General features: G+C 37.5%; 1 protein-coding gene across 1 annotated transcript in view; it reads left to right on the forward strand.

Annotated features, from left to right (window-relative positions):
• Positions 1–1571: 1571 nt before the first annotated feature.
• The window catches only part of LOC127429920 (NADH dehydrogenase [ubiquinone] iron-sulfur protein 4, mitochondrial-like), a 30796-nt gene continuing 12719 nt past the window's right edge, over positions 1572–19648 (forward strand). Inside the window, exons 1-2 of the mRNA XM_051679283.1 lie at positions 1572–1713; positions 7773–7851. Coding sequence (XP_051535243.1) covers positions 1631–1713; positions 7773–7851 — 162 coding nt within the window. The 5' untranslated portion in view covers positions 1572–1630. The remainder of the gene's footprint in view (positions 1714–7772; positions 7852–19648) is intronic.

A 19648-nucleotide genomic window follows, 5' to 3' on the forward strand; every position in this document is an offset into this window, starting at 1 on the left:
CATGTGAGGTGTCTATTTCTCAAACTAGAGACTCTGATGTACTTATCCTCTTGTTTAGTTGTACATCTGGCCTTCCACATCTCTTTCTGTCCTTGTTAGAGCCAGTTGTCCTTTGTCTTTGAAGACTGTAGTGTACACCTTTGTATGAAATCTTCAGTTTTTGGCAATTTCAAGCATTGTATAGCCTTCATTCCTCAGAACAATGATTGACTGATGAGTTTCTAGAGAAAGCTGTTTCTTTTTTGCCATTTTTGACCTAATATTGACCTTAAGACTTGCCAGTCTATCGCATACTGTGGCAACTCATAAACAAACACAAAGACAATGTTAAGCTTCATTTAACGAACCAAATAGCTTTCAACTGTGTTTGATATAATGGCAAGTGATTTTCTAGTATCAAATGACCAATTTAGCTTGATTACTCAAGGATAAGGTGTTAGAGTGATGGCTGCTGGAAATTGGGCCTGTCTAGATTTGATCAAAAATGACTATTTTCAAATAGTGATGGTGCTGTTTTTTACATCAGTAATGTCCTGACTATACTTTGTGATCAGTTGAATGCCACTTTGGTGAATTAAAGCACCAATTTCCTTCCGAAACAGCAAAATCTGTACATTATTCCAAACTTTTGGCCGCCAGTGTGTGTGTGTGTGTGTGTGTGTGTGTGTGTGTGTGTGTGTGTGTGTATACTATATATTATACATATATAGTATATATATTTGTCAAGCTCAAACAACAAGTAAGGAACCATATTAAATTTAATATCACAGTGTGTATGACACCACCTGTGATGGCTATTTTGTTTTTGTTTTTAGTTCCATGCATGTGTTGTATATGACGTGCTTCTTTTCCCCCAGAAGCACAAAATTGTAGAATTGTTTATTCTGTTTGTAAGTTTTTGCATCATCATCTCAATATTATATTTATTAGATTAACTTGCCACAATAATGTAAGACGACTTGCATACCTTTAAATATTTATTGTAACTAATACATTATTTGAACTATTACTGTTACAACCATTTGGACTTTTCAACTAAACTATGTTATTTCGGTTCCTGAGACGTGTGTTGCTACATTAACTGAGTTATGCTTTTTTGTTACTGCAACTAAAATAATCCTTGTTAACCTTAGCCAAATCTTCAGTGATGTAAGTGTCCTCAGTTAATGTACTCCAAAACCACAGTTACACTAAGGCATTGCATGGTTACAATATTACAATATTACATGATGATTACAGTAAGGCAGAGCACACATACAAATAAATCAATAAATAAAAACAAATAATAATAATAAATTAAATACATACAAGTTAATAATTTCTCGTTTCTTTTAACATATTTTAAGAAGTTTCAATACCTCCAGAATTCTTTTTAAATTATTGATATGGTTTTGTTAGTGTCTTCAAAATGCATTAACTAATACAAATGAAGCCACCATACAAAACAGCGCCAACTCAAATGCATGTGTTAATTAGAATATGTCATTAGTGGTGTTTCAATTCTCATCTGAACAACCCCAAGATGTTCAGACGGTTTTCAAAGTTTGTTTCACTCTCATTGGGACTCGAAACACGCATCGCTTAGTTTTGGACTTTTGGTCTTGCCGTACAGTGCACATACCATGTCAACATGGCTTCTTCAATGTCATTCTTTGGTTTAAGCCGATTTATCGCTTCTAACTCAGTCGCAAAAACAATTGTGAATCCTGTCAGGTAATAACCAAAAATTAAAATGATTGTTTTGTCATTATATATTTACGGGCAAAGACAGAACGGTCGATGAATGTTTGCATCATGTCTGTAAAGAGTGCTACAGTTAGCCGGTTAGCTAACTAACAGTGACACTGATCTGTTTATTCTCTATGATGTGTGTTTGAGATGTGCACGACGCCGTGACACTTTCAGCCTTAAGACACAAATAATTTGCGTCTAACCGCAAGATGTAACGTGTTATGTCAGTTTACTAATAAATTATAATCTAAAATCTGCCCTCCTGTCATTTGAGATCCATCTAATCATCATCATCATCATCATCATCATCATCATCATCATCCGATAGAAACGGGGAGCTTTTCTGTATTTGTTTATGTTCAAATGTAATACTATATTGTTCCATATGATCTACATTTCAGCATGTTTTTCATATGTAGTGTTTCTGTGAAGGGCAGCCTGTTGACCCTCTGTACCAAGGAGGAAAATACAGGATATTCACATGTTACTATAAAACGAAGAGGTTTACCTTTAGATAATGAAACTATTTTTCCTTCAATTGTTAGTGAATTGTTGGTTAATGCTTACGTCCTCTGCTTAGTGGGAAATGTTTATTTATTTACCTACCTGTTTAATGTTTTAAGCTGTAGTCTTGATTTACTAAATTCCTTACTTTCCAACCTATTTACTTGACTTGTTCTAATATGATTTTGTAATGTGCTAAGGAGTATCATTTATGGTTTTGCTGTTCCTTATGGCTGGATAGCTGGGTAGGTAGTTAGATCACATCCTTCTTGTGCAGGTCCAGTACAGGTTTCTGTGGCCACTAAAACAAACTTTTATTTCTTACTCCCACACTCAATCCATCGGTGCAACAATATGTGGTGACCCTATCTGAGGCTTTATTTTAATGGACTGTAGTAGGATGTAGACATTTGACAAATTTTAATTAGATTATTTTTTTTTTTTTAAATCTACATAAAATGTTGCATGCCAGATATTCTTACAAATGCTTTTTTTATTTTTTATTATGGCGTTAATTGAAGCAAGCACAGCGCTCTTATGACTAGGTGATTTTTTTAGAAATTATTTTAATGCGTTCTCTAAAAAATTTAATTATGTTTGTATATATAATATTCACATAATGATCTAATAGTTGTTTTGTATGCATAACACCTTGTTAATCCTTGATGTGCTGAAGTTTGGCCTAATATGCACACAAAGTCTGCTCTGATTTTGCACGTAGCTTAAGAACCGTTGTTTTACTTACACAGCCTTGGCTATTAATTGAAAGTTTGTGAAATATCGATGGGGTATTTTTTTCTTTTCTTTTTTGATTGCAATTATTTTCATTCTTCAGTATTACCTGGTATTTGTAAAGTATATTATTGAATGTTTGTAATATTTAGTTTGTAAACATAGCACATTTGAGCATTCAAATTTTTGCTACACCATCAAGTGACTGTCCCCTGACAGACAGACCATTGGATAGTGGTCTGAGTCTCCTGCAAAAGAAGTCCTAAACAGTAGCTAACTAATTAGTTTCAAGCGGCTTTAATTTCCATCATCTAATGGCCATTTGTTGTTTACTTAAAAACAAAATGAAAAAGGTCAGTGAGGGGGTTCCCTTGCTTGGAACTACTGCTTTATTTTTTATGACAAATCAGCTACTCTTAAAATTGGCATGAAATGAAAATTCACCCTATCTATTTTCTAAATGCATGTTATTAATTTTATTGTGAATGATTCATCCATGCATATGTTTTATTTATTTATTTCATTTATTTTGACCTCGTAATCTTTCATCAAAATGTAATAACTCGATCTTCCGGTGAAACGACAGACTTCTCTCTGGTCACGTATGCAGGACTTCTCCAATCATTAAGTCAGCTTAAACCCTGCCCCTTTCTTATAAATACCACAACCTTGCGTAGAGTTGAACGAAGCGTCAATCGCATGTTGGTGAAGATGGCAAGGTGTATTTTCGTCTGTTTTCCTTTAAATTATCGTTCCATAACCCAGACTTCCTTGGTTACGGGTCAGCTTGCTTAAATTTACATTTAGAATTAGGAGGAATAACGGCAAATTCATGGTTGTGTTCGAGACATTTCACATCAGAATTGCTTAAGTGATGACTAATGAATACAATGCTTCGGATGCCTCTGGAGTTTATTTATATTTTTGACTGCAGCTATCTTGGGATGCACAGCACGAGTAAGTGTTTTTTTTCCCTTTATATTTAGTGTATTGTGATTCAAAACGTTAAAATATGGTTATCTTTTACTCACTCGTTTTTCAACGGCTACAGCCTCTTCGTAAGCAAAAACAGTGACATGCTCATGCGTTTATGTTGTCAGTTTGATCATAAATGTGTTCGCTGCTCAATTTCACCGATAACCGGCTCTGACTCAAGCAGCACGGTGGTAGGGGTGTGCGTGTCCACTGCAAACTCGCACTCTGATCTGCCTCCATTCCGCTATGCAACGCCCATATTTTCACAGTTCAATCAACAACCAATGGATAAACTCAAATCCCCACCCCACATTTTTTTCTTGCTCGATAAACTGTTTCATTCGGAAATACGTCACAATACGGAAGTCGCAACTTCCATTTCATGCCGACTTTAAATTTCACATGGTTTTGTACCGTTCCATTCACAAAGACTGTGACTGTAGATCAGCAGAATGACTTGTTTATTGCTAAATGGATCATACTGTAAAATCTAATAAGTTGGCCTTACTTACATTTTTAAGGCAATTGGTTTGCATGCTTTTTTAAGTACGCATACTAATTTGGCTCAAGTAAACTGAACTTAAATTTTTCAACTAATCTTTACAAGTTACAAGTAAACTTAACTCATCTGTGTTTAAAGTATGTATCATTGTTTTTATTTAATATTTAAATTGAGTTAAAGCATGTCTTATACAGTAAGAAATTATGACTGGAATCTTGATTAGCCATATGGCACATTGGATTCTCCTCAGTACTTTTTAGTGCACATAAATCTGCACTTTGTAAAGTGCAATTGAGCAAAAAAGAATGGCTTAAATTTAACAAATTTAACACCCTCATGGTGACTTCACACAAATCAAAACTATCATCTAACAAAACAAAAATAGGGCCCTATGAAATCCGTTAAATTCTTCCAATATTCTGCGATTTCTGTTTTTTTTTCCCCTGAATTCCGGGTTTTAAAGTTTAATTACATTTTATCTTTAAAAAAAACTGTCTAATCAATTTTAATCAATTGAGAACATAATAAATGATTAAATTCCAAAACAACTTTGGAGTTTGTTTGTTTTTTTGGTCAAATACAGTGCACAATTAACCGTCACAGTTTTAAGCAGTGAGGAAACTCTTGCTTGTGAGATATTGTTTAAATGTAATGTAATTATTATTGATATAATATTATTGTCATGATTATTATTATTACATTGAATATTACATTTTACTGTACAGTAGTAATACATTTCTGTCCCATTTTTTCAGTTTCATACATCTAGTTAAATGGAGCTTTTATTTTGGTGGATGTTTTTGCAGAAAATCCATTCACTCTGTGGGCTAATGCGTTTATAAAACCGCCGAAGGCTATAATTAAATTATATAAATATTTAGTATGCATGTGCTGTGCTTCACAGTGAATAAAGTGATCTGTTCTTTGTCATTAACAGTGGCGGGCCATGCATTTACAGTCTAGGCCTTCAGTGTGATTCATGCCATTAAGTTTCACAATGAATGAGACGCCCTATGCCTTTGGGCGTCATACATTATGTCGCAGCTAACTAATAATACCAATTGACATTTTAAAAACACGTCCACGCATGAAAGCCAGAACTTGAAATGACACTTAATGCTCAAGCAAGCCTAATTTTAACTGGAGCATGACTGTTTGTGAAATGAATGTCTCCCGAACAAACATTCAAAAATCTCAGTCTTCATATGAATCTACCAAGGAGGTCTATAAAACCTGGAAAAATCTTTCTAATAATATTTGCGATTTAAATGTTGCTTGCAATAAATTTAATTTCGTCAGGGTACATGGTTATGCTGCGTTCCATTCAAGTTGGATGAGGGATATTCCTACTTGATATCTCCGACCATAAATGTATTCCATTCCCCGATATTCAGAACTGCAACACAGAGATGTCTCCTAGCAACCCAACTGATAAACAATGCTGCAGCGCTAGCATTTGTGCTTCAGGTGTACGATTATCAAAAGAGATTATAATGTTTTATACACCTGTTTCTGCAGGCGTTTGTTAAACAAGCTTTAATATCATGTAATTTGGAAACGAACTCATTTATCGATATTACTTAATAAAGTGAATGTTTATCACTTTGTATATCTCCCTGAGTGTCGACATGTTTGTGTGACATCATGCCCCTGCATCTCTGTTGAGAATTTCTGCACGTGCCTACAAGTTGTAATTCTGACTTCAAGATGCATTCCATTGCACTTTTCCTAGTAGGAAGTTGTAAAATCCGACTTTCCGAGTTGAATGGAATGCATCACTACTTTTCAAAACTTGATCTGACACTGAATGCTCCAGCAGCCTAATTTACACTTAGAAAACTCTTGATGTTGCTATAACAATGCAAAAAGCACTTACCAATTTACTTGAAGTGAAAATCAGTCCTCCTTTCCTGTTTAATAAATTAAGCAATCACACGGTCATGCAGAACATCTCATGTTTTTAAATCCATAAGGATCTCTTTCTCAACGGTAATACCAGCAGTGATGACAGCCGTCTCGTCAACAAGATCTCGCACTCTTCGCTTTCAAATTACGTCACTTAAAGCGTGATTGCGTCACTCAAGGCCAGCTAGAAGGCCTAGACTGGGACATATCCTAAAGACCACACCTACCAAGAACAAATAAATCAATCTGATTGGCTGATGAATCTGACAATCTGACATTAGATGCTCATTCATTTGCACTGTTGAGGGATTCTGTGGAAGTTCTGAAGGCCTGACGGGGTGGAGCTCAGACTCTGATTCTGACTCTGACTCAGATTTGTGAAACAGTTGTTACGCTTTGCTTTGTAAGCATCAAGGAATAAATTCTGACTGGATAAACTTTTCATTTTTCTCTGTTTGTTTGTAGATTAAGTAAGTATGGAAAGCGATTAAAAATACATAGGCAAAAAGGTGATTGAGAATGAAAGGATGAAAAATATTTATTTGGCATGTTAGGCCATGCGGTTAGTGTGTAAGCAGTGTCTTCTCACCTTCACTTACTGATGACGCAAGCGGTTCAGCAGGACCGTGTAGGCTATTTGTTTAATTAAATCTCAGCCTTTTGTGGTTAAATAATTGGACTAGGACATATCACGATTTTAATTTGATTAACTGTACATTTATACATTCATTTTATCCCAAATATGGCAAATTCCGTGACATTCACGTTTAATAGTTAATTCCGTTTTCATGACTGGATTCCGTTCGTGTTTTCTGCATTGCGGAAATCATAGGGCCCTACAACAACAATAGTCATAAGAATTAAATACCAAAAATTATATTTCTACATAAGTTCCCTTGTTTTGACCAAAATATACATCATTTATTCAAGCACAAGGGTTATGGGTATTCCGCACAGCCTTTGTACTTGATAATTTTGAGGTAGTAGAACTTGAAACAAAAGTTTAATGAACGTAAATATTTGAGTTATGATTCCAAAATGTGACATTTCAAGTACTTTTTAAGGACAACTTAAAAGTTTTTATCAATGAAACCTTTAGGGTTTAGAGAATAACGGTAACTTAATTAAAACTAGTAAGAATAGTAAAAAATTAAGCTTAAGTTGAGTAAACTATTTTATTTTATTTTTTTTTACAATTTGAGATAACTATTAGTATTTACAGTAGTAGTTTTCCAGAAACTCAGAAGGCAGAATTAATGGGGGCCAAGGAGAAAGCTATGTTCCTTCCTCTCTCCTCTCCCTTGACACATCCTTCTCCTCAAAACACTTTACTATGTGGGTGTTTTTACTTAAGTACAGCTTTTTTAGTGTATGTCTACTTGTTATCACAATTATTTTTTAATTTAATCTTCCTGTTTTGCAGGTCAGTAAGCACGTCAGGATGGAGGCTGGCAGAACAGCAGGAACAGGGATCCCAGCTCATCACTGTGGATGAGAAATTGGTATGAACTCAATGTGCGTCAGAGGCTTTGGCTGATTTTGGATTGTGTGTTTGGTTTTGGATCATACAAGGTCACATTTTGAATTTTTCTTATATCAGTGTGCTTTTACACATGTTTTTTAAAAATAATTTAATATATTTAAATAATATAAATTTCTATGAATCATTACATGCTGGTTGTTTTATCCTCACAGTCCCCCATTTATCCTGACAGCAAAATTGTTAATACTCTCAGAAGCTTAATACTCTCTCTAGACAGGGCTAACGCCCTCACCTAAAATTAAAAAGTTTACTTTTTTTTTTTTTTTATGTGCTTGATGAGACAATAATGACTTTGTTTACCTATGAGACTTCAGACACTCAGCTGGCCTGAATGTGTGGGATGAGTTTGGCAGAGTTGGGTGTTTGGGTGGACTCATGCCATGTCTGATTGTGTCAAAGCGGGCAAGTACACCCTGCCTGGTTTAGGGCTCTCGCTTAGTAGTAGTGGCCACTCTGAAATAAAGCTGCAAAAGGGCCCCCAAAAGGAGAGGGTTGAAAGAAAAAGGGGAAAAAAACAGTCTGACAGTGGCAGACTCACAGGAAAACGGCAGGTATCCTTTTATAATTGGCCACAGAGCTTTCATTGTTGTTCTCTCAGTGAAGGCGAGCTTAGCCCATTGAGCAAGATATTTGGTTGTGGTGAGGTACTGGCTACCTGTCTAATTCAAAGACAGAGATTTTACACTTACTGAATGCATTTCCAACTGGCCTATATGAAACACAAAGATGTTTTTCTTTCTGTTGAGACCAAGAAAATGTCATGCTTCTGTTTTGCTTACTTTAATAGAGACCTTAATTTAGTCATTGCTCTCACCACCAAACAGCTTGCAGTACTGTTAATGTGACCCTTACATGAGATTCAAAAAGAAAAAAAAGAAACCCAAAAAACTCTGAAGTGAAATTTTAGTACAATTTAGATGTTATAAGTAAAAATTAAAAAAAACTAGCACAGCAGTCAAAATGCAAACTTTTTACAACCCGTTCTTTTTGCCCATCCTATACTTGTATATATTTACAGTATGTCAAACATTATATGAAATATTTTTTAGATATAAAAAAAAAAAACACAGCATTCTCTGAATTGAAAGTGCCTTTTTCAAGGGTTGCCAACATTTGCCGATTGTTTCTGCAAAATCAAATATGTTTGAGTTGCTCTGTGAAGATAATCATTGATCTGAGGTCATTGTAGAATGTCTTGTAGAATTTATATTGGGTCATCAGGACGTGTTTTTCTATTTGACAAAGAATAAATTCTACAAGACATTTCTTTGGATCTCTTAATTTTCATGGGTTACCCTGTAATTTATCACCAAAACATGGAGACTTGTTGATCTATAACTATCGATATAGATATGTTAAGATGCACCTTTATTTGTCAGCCACGTCCTTAGCATTTCCGTCAGGCGATGAAGCAACCATATTACATTAATTTCACTTTATGAGCACTAAATACGCTTTTCATGTGGGACAAGGATGTGCGCAGGGTCTGTGAAGCCAAATTGCGCTCTGCCATCTGTGCACACATGTCATTCGGGCTTCCCGTCTGGCACCAACAAACATCCATGCGATTATCTAACAGCCAATTGTGTAGCAGCAGTGTAGTGCATAATATCATGCAGATATGGGTCAGGATATTCAGGTAATATTCATATCAACCATCAGAATGGGGAAAAAATTTGATCTCAGTGATTTGGACCGTGGCATGATTGTTGGTGCCAGATGAGCTGGTTTGAGTATTTCTATAACTGTTCAGATTTTCACACACAACAGTCTCTAGACTTTACTCCGAATGGTGCCAAAAACAAAAAACATCCAGTTAGCGGCAGTTCTGTGGATGGAAATGCCTTGTTGATGAGAGAGGTCAACGGAGAATGACCAGACTGGTTCGAACTGACAAGGTCTGCGGTAACTCAGATAACCGCTCTGTACAATTGTGGTGAGAAGAATAGCATCTCAGAATGCTATTCTGAGATGCGGGTTGGTGCTGTTTTGGCGGCACGAGGGGGACCTACACAATATTAGGCAGGTGTTTTTAATGTTGTGGCTGATCGGTGTGTGTGTGTGTGTGTGTGTGTGTGTGTGTGTGTATATATATATATATATATACACACACACACACACACACACACACACACTGATGAGCCAAAACATTATGACCACACACATGTGGAGCAAATAACATTGATCATCTCCTAACAAGGCCACATGTCAAGGTCTGGGTAGATTAGATGGTAAGCGAACAATCAGTCGTCACAGTCAACGTGTTGAATGCAGGAGTAAAGACCTGAGCAACTTTGACAAGGGCCAAATTGTTATGGCCAGATGACTGGGTTAGAGGATCTCTGAAACAGCAAGGCTTGTGGGGTGCTCCTGGTCAGCAGTGGCGAGTACCTACCGACAGTGGTCTGAGGAGAGACAAACCACAAATCAGCGACAGGGTGTTGGACGCCCAAGGCCCATCGATGCACGAGGGCAAAGAAGGCTATCCCGTCTGGTCAGAACCAACAGAAGTTCTACTGTGGCACAAGTCACAGAAAATTGTAATTATAGTTACGGGAGGAATGTGTCACAACTGCAGTGGAACGCTCCCTGCTGCGTATTGGGCTGCATAGCCACAGACCGGTCCTAGTGCCCATGATGACCCACTCCACTGTCGAAAGCGCCTACAATGGGCATGTGAGCGTCTGAACTGGACCTTGAAGCAGTGGAAGAAGATTTCCTTGTCCGTTGAGTCCCGTTTTCTTTTACATCACGTGGACGGCCGTGTATATGTGTGCCATTTTCCTGGGGAATTGATGACACCAGGATGCACTGTTGGATGACGACAAGCTGGTGGAGGGAGTGTGATGCTCTGGGTGATGTTCTGCTGGGAATCCCTGGGTCCGGCCATTCATGTGACACATGCCACCTACCTAAACATTGTTTCAGACCAGGTACACCCCTTCATGGCAATGGTATTCCCTGATAGCAGTGGCCTCTTTCAGCAGGATAATGCGCCCTGCCACACTGCGCACATTGTTCAGGAATGGTTTGAGGAACATGATGAAGAGTTCAAGATGTTGCCTGTTTTTATATATATATATATATATATATATATATATATATATATATATATATATAAACAAAATGGACATTATAACTGAAATATATCCAGCTTGGAATTGAAAGCTTGTGAATCATAAAGAAATCATGATATTGTGATGTATCGTATATTGGCATGTGTGTCACAATATGTATTGTGAGGTGGCTGGCGATACCCAGCCCTAGTTTCAATGTGGGATGCAAACCCGGGTCTTCCACGCTTCTGAGGCAACGCGCTTCCAGTCGCGCCACAAGGGAATGTAAAGAGGCTTGAGCTGATGCAAAAATGACTGATGGGAGATGGGGCTTGTCAGTGAGTCGGCATAATGTGGCCGATCCTAGGGTACCAGAACTGTCGGAAACAACATGCCAACTTACTGTGTGATCATGTTTTATGAACAAGCGTTTAAGAAAATGCAACATTTTATATGACTGTTTCTACCAAATTCTTTAGTCAGCTAATTAACTTATTATGATAAAAAGACTTTAGTTGGACTTGGAATTTGTTTTGTTTTTTTAAGTAATTTATTTAATTTAAAATTAATTATATCAGAATAGGATTTAAAAGGCAAAAACATGGCTCCTGTGGTCATAAATTATATAGTTTTATATTTCTTAAAATAGTTTCCATAAGTTTTTTACAAACAAATGAATCTAAGTTTCACATACCTTTGAAAATAAAAATGGAAAGATATATTTGAATATCCAATTTTGAAAAGGAGCAAAATAAAAAAAATAAAAATACTTATTCCCTTTGAGCTGTAGTGAAAGTGCTTGCAAATGTACCACTTAGCAGTGCAGTCAAATGTGTGGCATGGTAAATTATGGTAATTAGAGTTCTGCGTGATTGTGGCTGAGTCTTGCAGCTTCCTCTGGTGCCTGCACTGACTTGCTTTTGTTGTTAATTACAGTTTGATTAAGTATGCTGGGCCACGAGAAAGCCTTCATGGCTGGCCAGTGATACAGAGGAATGTCTGAGCCAATGCAGGGATCTCTTGTTACCATGAGTCTTACACTAACCAGCCTTCTAGGATCTTTGCTGCTTCTGAAGCTCCTTTATAAGGCATGCTAGCAAGATTTAAAAAAGAAGGTGAGAGTGGAAATGTTTTATGCAGTGCAGGAACCAGAAAGATATTTAGGCCAAATTAGCTATTGCCAGAATGCCAGCTGGCTGGTTGGTATAGGGCAATTGGCCAGTCTCATTTATTAAATTTTACGCACTGTGGTTGCAAGCAAACTTTTTATGCCAGTCCTTTATTAAAAGTATATGGACATATGGTTAAGGTTTTTAAAAACCATCCCACATAGTACCAGTTAGCCAGGGAATTACTATTTGTTGAACCCAAAAATGTGTATTAATGAGTTAAAGGGATAATTCACCCAGAAGTGAAAATTATTTGGTCATTTACACACTCTCATGTTGTTCCAAACCCATATTACTTCACCCACCCACCCCCATGTGGAGCATAAAACATGTTTCCTTATTTTTTACCTTCAGCATACACCTCAAGTGTCTGATTTGTCTAGTTGTCCCCTCATACCACATGCTTGTCCAAGAGAGAAAAAAAAACAAGGAAAAAATAAAAAAACAAGGCCGGCAATTATGTCAAAGGATATGGTTCTTTGAAGAGGATCTGACAAGAGGCTTTGTTTATTAGCCGCTAAATGGTATTTCATTTGCTTACCACTTGAGAAAGTAACATTTAAAGTACCCAACAACACCTTTGTGTGGCAGAGGAAGGAGACTTGCACCAGCTGTAGTGCACACTACTTTCCACACTTCATTTTCACCACCCAATGGTCTTCCAAGTGGTCCCAACACATTGTTTTTTTTCTGCTCATAGTCTGGAAATTATTGCCAATGTAGCTGATTGGTCTTTAGTAATACTTATAATTGGGCTGTGATTCATTTAGTAAATGTTGCTTAATTGTAATTGCCATTATATTCACAGAGTTGGCAATTTTTTATTTTCCAGCATTCATGATAGAAATAGATTTGACTGAATGGCTGTCTGGGTCTCCTGTAAAATTTTTACTGCTATTAACAAACACCTTTGCGAATCCTTTGTATTATTTGTTGTGGGGTTGCTCCGATACCAAAGTTTGGCTTCGTTATGATACCAGCCCTGGTACCTCGGTATTGATACTAAATCGATACTTAGGCAACAAATAAAAAGCCTCAGATTTTTAATAATTACACAGAAAATGACTTGATTAAAAGAACTTCATAAAGTCTTACAGATACAAATTCTGCATTTTCCGTTTAAATTTTTCTGGATTCCATGTTAAATGTTTTACTTAAATGTTATGATCAAATGGTGTTTAATCAAATTAATACATATACAGCTTTAATAGAATGAAAATATAATCATTAATTTTTAACAAAAAATTGCAATTTTATTTTTGGTAAAATAAAATGCTGCACAACAGAGCTTCGCCGTATTCATGAAAACATTAATGAAAAAAAATCTGATCACCATAGGCAAAAGGCTGCTATAGCTTAATCACAACATGCTGATATTCAGTAGTACACTTGCTTTTATGATATTGCTTACAGATAATATTAATATAATAATAATAATAATGCATCCATTTAATATTATACTATTGTAATTCTGAGTATTATTGCTACTTTTTGAAAATTACATTTTTAGACAGTAGTTATATTTTTCCAGTCTTAGTGTTTGTTTTTGAGTTGCCACAGTATGCAATAGACTGGCATGTCTTAAGGTCAGTATTAGGTCAAAAATGGCAAAAAAGAAACAGCTTTCTCTAGAAACTCGTCAGTCGATTCTGATTTCATACAAAGGTGTACACTACAGTCTTCAGAGACAAAGGACAACTGGCTAACAAGGACAGAAAGAGATGTGGAAGGCCCAGATACAACTAAACAAGAGGATAAGTACATCAGAGTCTCTAGTTTGAGAAATAGACGCCTCACATGTCCTCAGCTGACAGCTTCATTGAATTCTACCCGCTCAACACCAGTTTCATGTACAACAGTAAAGAGAAGACTCGGGGTGCAGGCCTTATGGGAAGAATTGCAAAGAAAAAGCCACTTTTGAAACAGAAAAACAAAAAGAAAAGGGTAGAGTGGGCAAAGAAACACAGACATTGGACAACAGATAATTGGAAAAGAGTGTTATGGATCTTAACCCCATTGAGCTTTTGTAGGATCAGCTAGACTGTAAGGTGCGTGAGAAGTGCCTGACAAGACAGCCACATCTATGGCAAGTGCTACAGGAAGTGTGGGGTGAAATGTCACCTGAGTATCTGGACAAACAGCTAGATTGCCAAGGATCTGCAAAGCTGTCATTGCTGCATGTGGAGGATTTTTTGATGAGAACTCTTTGAAGTAGTTTAAGAAGTTCAGATTTTTTTTTTTTCACATTTTAATAGTAAATTTTCACATTATTAATGTCCTGACTATACATTGTGATCAGTTTGGTGAATAAAAGTACCAATTTCTTTCCATAAGAGCAAAATCTGTACATTATTCCAAACTTTTGGCTGCCAGTGTATATATATTCTTGGGTATAAGTTTTCTTAAAATACTTTAACAAAACCATACTCTGGGTATGTTTGTGGCTGTGAACTAAAGCCTATTGGCTATTTATTTAAAAAGGGACCAGCAACAAGACCTGTCAGCCGTTCAACCTGTCTCGCCCCAACTTCCTGTTTCAGAAGGAAATACAGTTGAAGTCAGAAGTTTACATATACTTGGGTTGAAGTCATTAAAACTATAGTTTTGGCAAGTGGTTTAGGACATCTACTTTGTGCATGACATGAGTAAATTTTCCAACAATTGTTTACAGACAGATTGTTTCACTTTTAGTTGACTATATCACAATTCCAGTGGGTCAGAAGTTTACATACACTAAGTTAACTGTGCCTTTAAGCAGCTTAGAAAATTCTAGAAAATGATGTCAAGCCTTTAGACAATTAGCCAATTAGCTTCTGAAAGGAGGTGCACTGAATTGGAGGTGTACCTGTGGATTTATTTTAAGGCCTACCTTCAAACTCAGTGCCTCTTTGTTTGACACCATGGGAAAATCAAAAGAAATCAGCCAAGACCTCAGAAAACAACTGTGGACCTCCACAAGTCCGGTTCGTCCTTGGGAGCAATTTCCAAATGCCTGAAGGTACCATGTTCATCTGTACAAACAATAATACACAATTATAAACACTATGGGACCATACAGGCATCATACCGCTCAGGAAGGAGATGCATTCTGTCTGAGATTAACGTAGTTTGGTGCGAAAAGTGCAAATCAATCCCAGAACAACAGCAAAGGACCTTGTGAAGGTGCTGGAGGAAACAGGTAGACAAGTATCTATATCCACATTAAACCGAGTCCTATATCGACATAACCTGAAAGGCTGCTCAGCAAGAAAGAAGCCAGTACTCCAAAACTGCCATAAAAAAGACAGACTACAGTTTTCAACTGCACATGGGGACAAAGATCTTACTTTTTGGAGAAATTTGGTCTGATGAAACAAAAATGGAAGTTTTTGCCCATAATGACCATCGTTATGTTTGGAGGAAAGAGGGTGAGGCTTGTAAGCTGAAGAACACCTTCCCAACCGTGAAGCATGGGGGTGGAAGCATCATGTTTTGGGGTTGCTTTGCTGCAGGAGGGACTGGTAAACTTCGCAAAATAGGTGGCATCATGAAGAAGGAATATTATGTGGATATATTGAAGCAACATCTTAAGACATCAGCCATGAAGTTAAAGCTTGTTCGCAAATGGGTCTTCCAAATGGACAATGACCCCAAGCATACCTCCAAAGTTGTGGCAAAATGGCTTTAGGACAACAAAGTCAAGGTATTAGAGTGGCCATCACAAAGCCCTGACCTCAATCTGATAGAAAATGTGTGGGCAGAACTGAAAAAGCATGTGAGAGCAAGGAGGCCTACAAACCTGACTCAGTTACACCAGTTCTGTCTGGAGGAATGGGACAAAATTCCAGCAGCTTATTGTGAGAATCTTGTGGAAGGCTACCCGAAAAGTTTGACCCAAGTTAACCAATTTAACGCAATGCTACCAAATTCTAACAAAGTGTTTATAAAGTTCTTACCCACTGGGAATGTGATGAAAGAAATAAAAGCTTAAATAAATAATTCTCTTTACTATTATTCTGACATTTCACATTCTTAAAATAAAGTAGTCATCATAGCTGACCTAAGACAGGGAATTTTTTCTACAATTAAATGTCAGGAATTGTGAAAAACTGAGTTTAAACGTATTTGGCTAAATGTGTATGTAATCTTCTGACTTCAACTCTATGTCAAAACACCAAATGGAATGGTGCTCATTAAGGCACTTTACTGAGAAAGGAATCAGAAAATCACTGTTTTGTACTACAGAAGAAAGAGAAACATTGGGGTTTCAAACAAGCATTCTGTGTTGATGTGTCTCATTTTACCAGCGTTTCTGTTTGCATTGAAATGGTTTAAAAACCATTTTTAAAAGATAATAAATACAGCTGTTGGTTTAAATGTGCTGTAAGTGATCTTTTTATTTTTATGAAATTACATGCAGAAAACACCTCTATTTCCTGTCAGATATCACTGAAATAGGTGCTATGAAATATCACACCTGTCTCTGTAAAAGCGAGGGAAAATATGTTTGTTTAGCCAATCAGAAGACTTTCTGCCTCTCAGTCATTGTGCACGTTCACCGGGCAGCCCATATATGCTCGAATAAGTGCCGATACAGTGACCTGCTCCCGTAAAACACTCATGGTCAGACGGCGAAATGCTCCCCCTGCATGTGCTCCAACACAGCGGTCTTTATTATGTTTGTGTGTGTGTGCGCGCGCATGTCTTCGGCGTGCAGGGATTTGGAAAGAGGGGGCTTGGCTAATTCAACAGCTAGTTTGGTGGAAGTTCCATAATGGCTAAAATTGCTTACAGCATCTTTAAGTCATCATTCAAAAGTGTTGTTTATAACATGTGTATAGTTAAATACAGTTAAATTGTAATCAGCATAATCTGAATAAACATAAAACATACACCTCCTTTAAGTGTTTACATAACTTCTGATTAATAAATGCTAGCTGTCTTATTTGGATTTATAGAAAACAGCTATTGGCTTAATCGGGTTATGGAAATCAGGTTAGCGCAATGACATGACACACACTTGTTTCGTTGATTGAGTTTTAACCTGAGAACAGCTCAGCTGGTTGAAATGATTAATAAAAAAAAAGATCATGAATCGGACATCACTACTGTATGATTTTTCTTCTTTTTTCCAGAGGAATGCAAAAGGAGATAATATGCATAATACCAGTAGACTGTGAATAGTGGCTATCAAGCAAGTTTTTTTTTTTTTCCCAGAATACATTTCAGTTTGCCGCCATTATTTGCCAAAAACAAATGCGTTAAGGATGCAAACCCCCCACCTGTCACACACATACACGGACACCTACTCCCTGACCCACCATACTACTAATGTGGCAACTGTAATGTGAGAACAGAGTTGACCCCCTGTGTCAGCTGCACCCTTGACTCTCACACACCAGTAGTACATGTTGTTTATTTCTGTCAGTGAGTCTGTAATTAGCCCAGTCATCAGACTCCGCATACTTGAAAGTTGTTATGCAATGAAAGAGTGACCAACAAGTTGGCCGCGGCTGTTGATTTAACCCCAAATCATTTCCAGAGACCACCTTTTGCTTATAATCCAAATTTTTCCTGAGCCTCCATAACGAGTGTTTTAAATTACCATCTAATTATTATATAATGTATGTGTCTCCCCTGTGTGTGATGTGTGGTCAGCCGGACTCACTGTGAATTCTGCAACAGTAGGTCGAAAGTTCTGCTTCTGAAATTGGTCTGTGCTTACCGAAATTCGAATTACTGCCCCTAGTGGCTGAAGCTGTAAGTTTATTTGAACATATGGGCACCTGTGAGCTTCAGTTTCTGGGTGAAAAGTCCACAGAGGGTCGCAAAAAGCGAGTTGCATTTTTAGTTGTAAATTATGTAATATGGTCAACAGGAAAGCACATTTTATTTACTTTTTTTATTATTTTTTTTTATCATTTTTGTGGATTTTATTCCCCTTTTTCTCCCAATTTGGAATGCCCGATGCCCAATGCGCTCTAAGTCCTCGTGGTCGCGTAGTGATTCGCCTCAGTCCGGGTGGTGGAGGACGAATCCCAGTTGCCTCCACGTCTGAGACAGTCAACCCACGCATCTTATCACGTGGCTTGTTGAGCGCGTTGCCACGGAGACATAGCGCGTGTGGAGGCTTCACGCCATCCACTGCGGCAACCACGCTCGACTCACCACGTGCCCCACCGAGAACGAACCACATTATAGCGACCATGAGGAGGTTACCCCATGTGGCTGGAGTCACTCAGCATGCCCTGGGATTCGAACTAGCGAACTCCAGGGGTGGTAGCCAGCGTATTTTACCACTGAGCTACCCAGGCCCCCGGAAAGCACATTTTATTAACGCTACCCCCAAACCCCAATCCTAAACCTACAATCATTGGAGTAAAAATGACATTTTAGAGCACAAATGCTACCTCTGAATCACTCTCACCATTTTGTTTTTTTTATTTATTGTTTTTTTTTTTTTTGTGTGTGTGTGTGTGACTGCGGGATAAGAACTGGCATCTTGAAGGTTGCTTGTGCAACTCACAATCAGTAGCACCACAAGAAAAGATTGAACACATTTGAATCAATGCAAAAATCCCTGATTGGGGATGACGCTTGTCAGTAATTTGGCAGAACTACAGGTGCATCTCAATAAATTAGAATGTCGTGGAAAAGTTCATTTATTTCAATAATTCAACTCAAATTGTGAAACTCGTGTATTAAATAAATTCAATGCACACAGACTGAAGTAGTTTAAGTCTTTGGTTCTTTTAATTGTGATGATTTTGGCTCACATTTAACAAAAACCCACCAATTCACTATCTCAAAAAATTAGAATACATCATAAGACCAATAAAAAAAACATTTTTAGTGAATTGTTGGCCTTCTGGAAAGTATGTTAATTTACTGTATATGTACTCAATACTTGGTAGGGGCTCCTTTTGCTTTAATTACTGCCTCAATTTGGCGTGGCATGGAGGTGATCAGTTTGTGGCACTGCCGAGGTGGTATGGAAGTCCAGGTTTCTTTGACAGTGGCCTTCAGCTCATCGGCATTTTTTGGTCTCTTGTTTCTCATTTTCCTCTTGACATACCCCATAGATTCTCTATGGGGTTCAGGTCTGGTGAGTTTGCTGGCCAGTCAAGCACACCAACATCATGGTCATTTAACCAACTTTTGGTGCTTTTGGCAGTGTGGGCACATGCCAAATCCTGCTGGAAAATGAAATCAGCATCTTTAAAAAGCTGGTCAGCAGAAGGAAGCATGAAGTGCTCCAATATTTCTTGGTAAACGGGTGCAGTGACTTTGGTTTTCAAAAAACACAATGGACCAACACCAGCAGATGACATTGCACCCCAAATCATCACAGACTGTGGAAACTTAACACTGGACTTCAAGCAACTTGGGCTATGAGCTTCTCCACCCTTCCTCCAGACTCTAGGACCTTGGTTTCCAAATGAAATACAAAACTTGCTCTCATCTGAAAAGAGGACTTTGGACCACTGGGCAACAGTCCAGTTCTTCTTCTCCTTAGCCCAGGTAAGACGCCTCTGACGTTGTCTGTGGTTCA

The sequence above is a fragment of the Myxocyprinus asiaticus genome, chromosome 3, assembly GCF_019703515.2.
Source record: "Myxocyprinus asiaticus isolate MX2 ecotype Aquarium Trade chromosome 3, UBuf_Myxa_2, whole genome shotgun sequence".
Lineage (NCBI taxonomy): Eukaryota > Metazoa > Chordata > Actinopteri > Cypriniformes > Catostomidae > Myxocyprinus > Myxocyprinus asiaticus.